This window comes from Parasteatoda tepidariorum, chromosome X1 (genome assembly GCF_043381705.1).
Source record: "Parasteatoda tepidariorum isolate YZ-2023 chromosome X1, CAS_Ptep_4.0, whole genome shotgun sequence".
Classification (NCBI taxonomy): Eukaryota; Metazoa; Arthropoda; class Arachnida; order Araneae; family Theridiidae; genus Parasteatoda; species Parasteatoda tepidariorum.
Genome location: NC_092214.1, coordinates 14,814,390 through 14,816,767, shown reverse-complemented (window position 1 = coordinate 14,816,767; position 2,378 = coordinate 14,814,390). Strand labels below are relative to the sequence as shown.

Below are 2,378 nucleotides of genomic sequence, written 5' to 3'. Positions count from 1 at the left end.
GAAAGTCTAATTGTGCACGATCGAGTATTTCCATCACGTCCAGGATGGACACAGGTGACAATCCCCATTCTCCACATGAGTCGAGGAAGTTTCTCGTTGTACACTAGGATGGTTGAGTCTTCGGTTGGTTGAACATTTTCTTTCTGTCTCTTTAACTGGTGGGCCGTTCTTAGTTCTAGAAGATACGAAGATTTCCATTTTTTTCATATTCTTTCTAAGAGGGAATTTTTTGCTTCCATCCTTGTTCTAGATTGGATTTGCTAGAAGTTGATTGAGTCGAAGCTGTGGGAGAGCAACAAGCCTTCTGCCTATGAGGAAATGTCCAGGTGTAAGCGGCTCAGGTTCCTCAATATCACTGTAGACAAAGGTCAATGGTCTGGAATTTATAATTGCTTCAACTTCAATAACTATGATCTCTAATTCCGTAAACGTCAAAGATGTTCTTCCCAATATTTTCCTAAGGCAAATTTTTGTAGATTTTATCAGTCTTTCCCAGAATCCGCCCCACCAGGCAGCTCTTTCAATGATGAAATTCCATTCTATGTTTTTGGTGGCAAAATAATTCTGAATTTCTTTGTCCTTTAAAAATTTCCACAATAAATTTATCTCAATTTTTACTCTTTTGAAAGTTTTTGCGTTGTCAGAGTACTGTTTTTTACAAAGTCCTCTGCGGGATGCAAATTTTCTAAAGGCAAGCAGGAACGTTTTTGTAGTCAGATCTTCAGTGAGATCAAGATGGACGGCTCTGGTGACAGCGCAGGTAAAAAGCAAAATGTAGGCTTTTTTCATCCCGTTAATACTCTTCACATAAAGAGGACCTGCATAGTCGATTCCTGTTACTTCGAATGGATGAGCCTGTTTAATGCGGTCTGGAGGAAAAGGAGCTTCGTCTTGGGTAAAGGGCTTAGCTCGAAATTTCTTGCAAAGATTGCAGTTGAAAATAATACTCTTAATTCTTTGCCTTCCTTTAATAATCCAAAAGGTTTCTCGAACGTCTGTTAATGTATCAGCAACTCCTGCATGTCCTAATTTTTCATGACTTCTGCGAATTACAAGATTCGTAATGCAAGAGGATCAAATATTTTCGATGCAATTTTTAAAATTAATCTTTTAGTTAAAGGATAAAATTTGTAACTTAATTCAGCAAACTTGCATTCTAATTTTAGCGTATCATCTTTCGAATTCCAAACGTAACCTAACACCTTAGAAAATTCATTTAAATTTTCGTTAAAATTTTCGGACTGGTCTAGTTTTATCTGAAGAAATTCCGATTTTGTTTTCCATTTACGCATATTAAATCCGCCTTCACGTAAAATTTCTTTTATTTCCTTATAAATTAAAAGGCAATGGTTTTCGTTATCTAATCCAAAAATCAAATCATCAACGTNATATAGATTATGCAGGTCCATTTGAAAATTACTATTTTTTGGTGTGTGTTGATGCTAAGTCCAAATGGGCGGAAGTCGAAGTCATTAAAGATGCCCCAACTAGTTCAAAAACTATCCTTTTGATAGAAAAAATTTGTTCTTTTCATGGCTATCCACAGGTTATTGTATCTGATAATGCTTCAATATTTCAAAGTGAAGAATTCCATTCTTATTGTTCTAATCGAGGAATATTTCAAAAATTCATCGCTCCAGGACATCCTGCCACCAATGGCCTTGCAGAGCGAAACGTCCAAACCTTAAAGCAAAAGTTAAAAGCTTCTTTTCTTGAAAAATCCTCAATCCCAAGTAAAGTTCAAAACATATTATTCCGTTATAGAGCAACACCTCTAGCTTGTGGACAGTCACCTGCTCAATTATACTTACATAGAAAAATCCGCATACGTTTAAACGCAATCTTTCCTTATCATCCAACACCATCAACAGTTTCCAGTACTCCTGTAAGATCTTTTTCAGTGGGGGAGAGAGTCCAGGTGAGGTTGTTCATAAATAACCATAACGTATGGCAGTTTGGCAAAGTCGTGAAAAAGTATGGTACACGTCATTATTTGATTTTACTAGACTCAGGTCGGCAGTTAAAGAGACACATAAACCAATTAAGATCAACATTAATTCCAGAGAAAAAAAAGTGTGTGACTTTTGGGCCAACCCAGTCTTTTGACATACCTAGACCATCTAAGATCTCCTCACCTACTCAGCCTAGTATTCCAGAACTTTCAACAAATTCCAAACAGAACGTTGTGACAAAACCAAAAAGAAAGAGACAATTACCTACACGCTTTAGGGACTTCGTAATGTCATAAGCATATTTTCAAATCTGTTTTAAGTATTTTCAATTAAGTGTATTTTTCAATTATATATTTAACATATTCAATTTTTACGTAGCTAATGTTTTCAATTAACTGTTATTTCAATTTCTAATTAAGTGGGGGA

General features: G+C 35.8%; 1 protein-coding gene across 1 annotated transcript in view; it reads right to left on the bottom strand.

The window, feature by feature from the left end:
* Window positions 1–246: 246 nt before the first annotated feature.
* LOC139427100 (uncharacterized) overlaps window positions 247–2,378 on the bottom strand; it is a 2,906-nt gene continuing 774 nt past the window's right edge. The window contains exon 2 of the mRNA XM_071187768.1: window positions 247–1,042. Within this exon, the coding sequence (XP_071043869.1) occupies window positions 247–1,042 (796 nt within the window). The remainder of the gene's footprint in view (window positions 1,043–2,378) is intronic.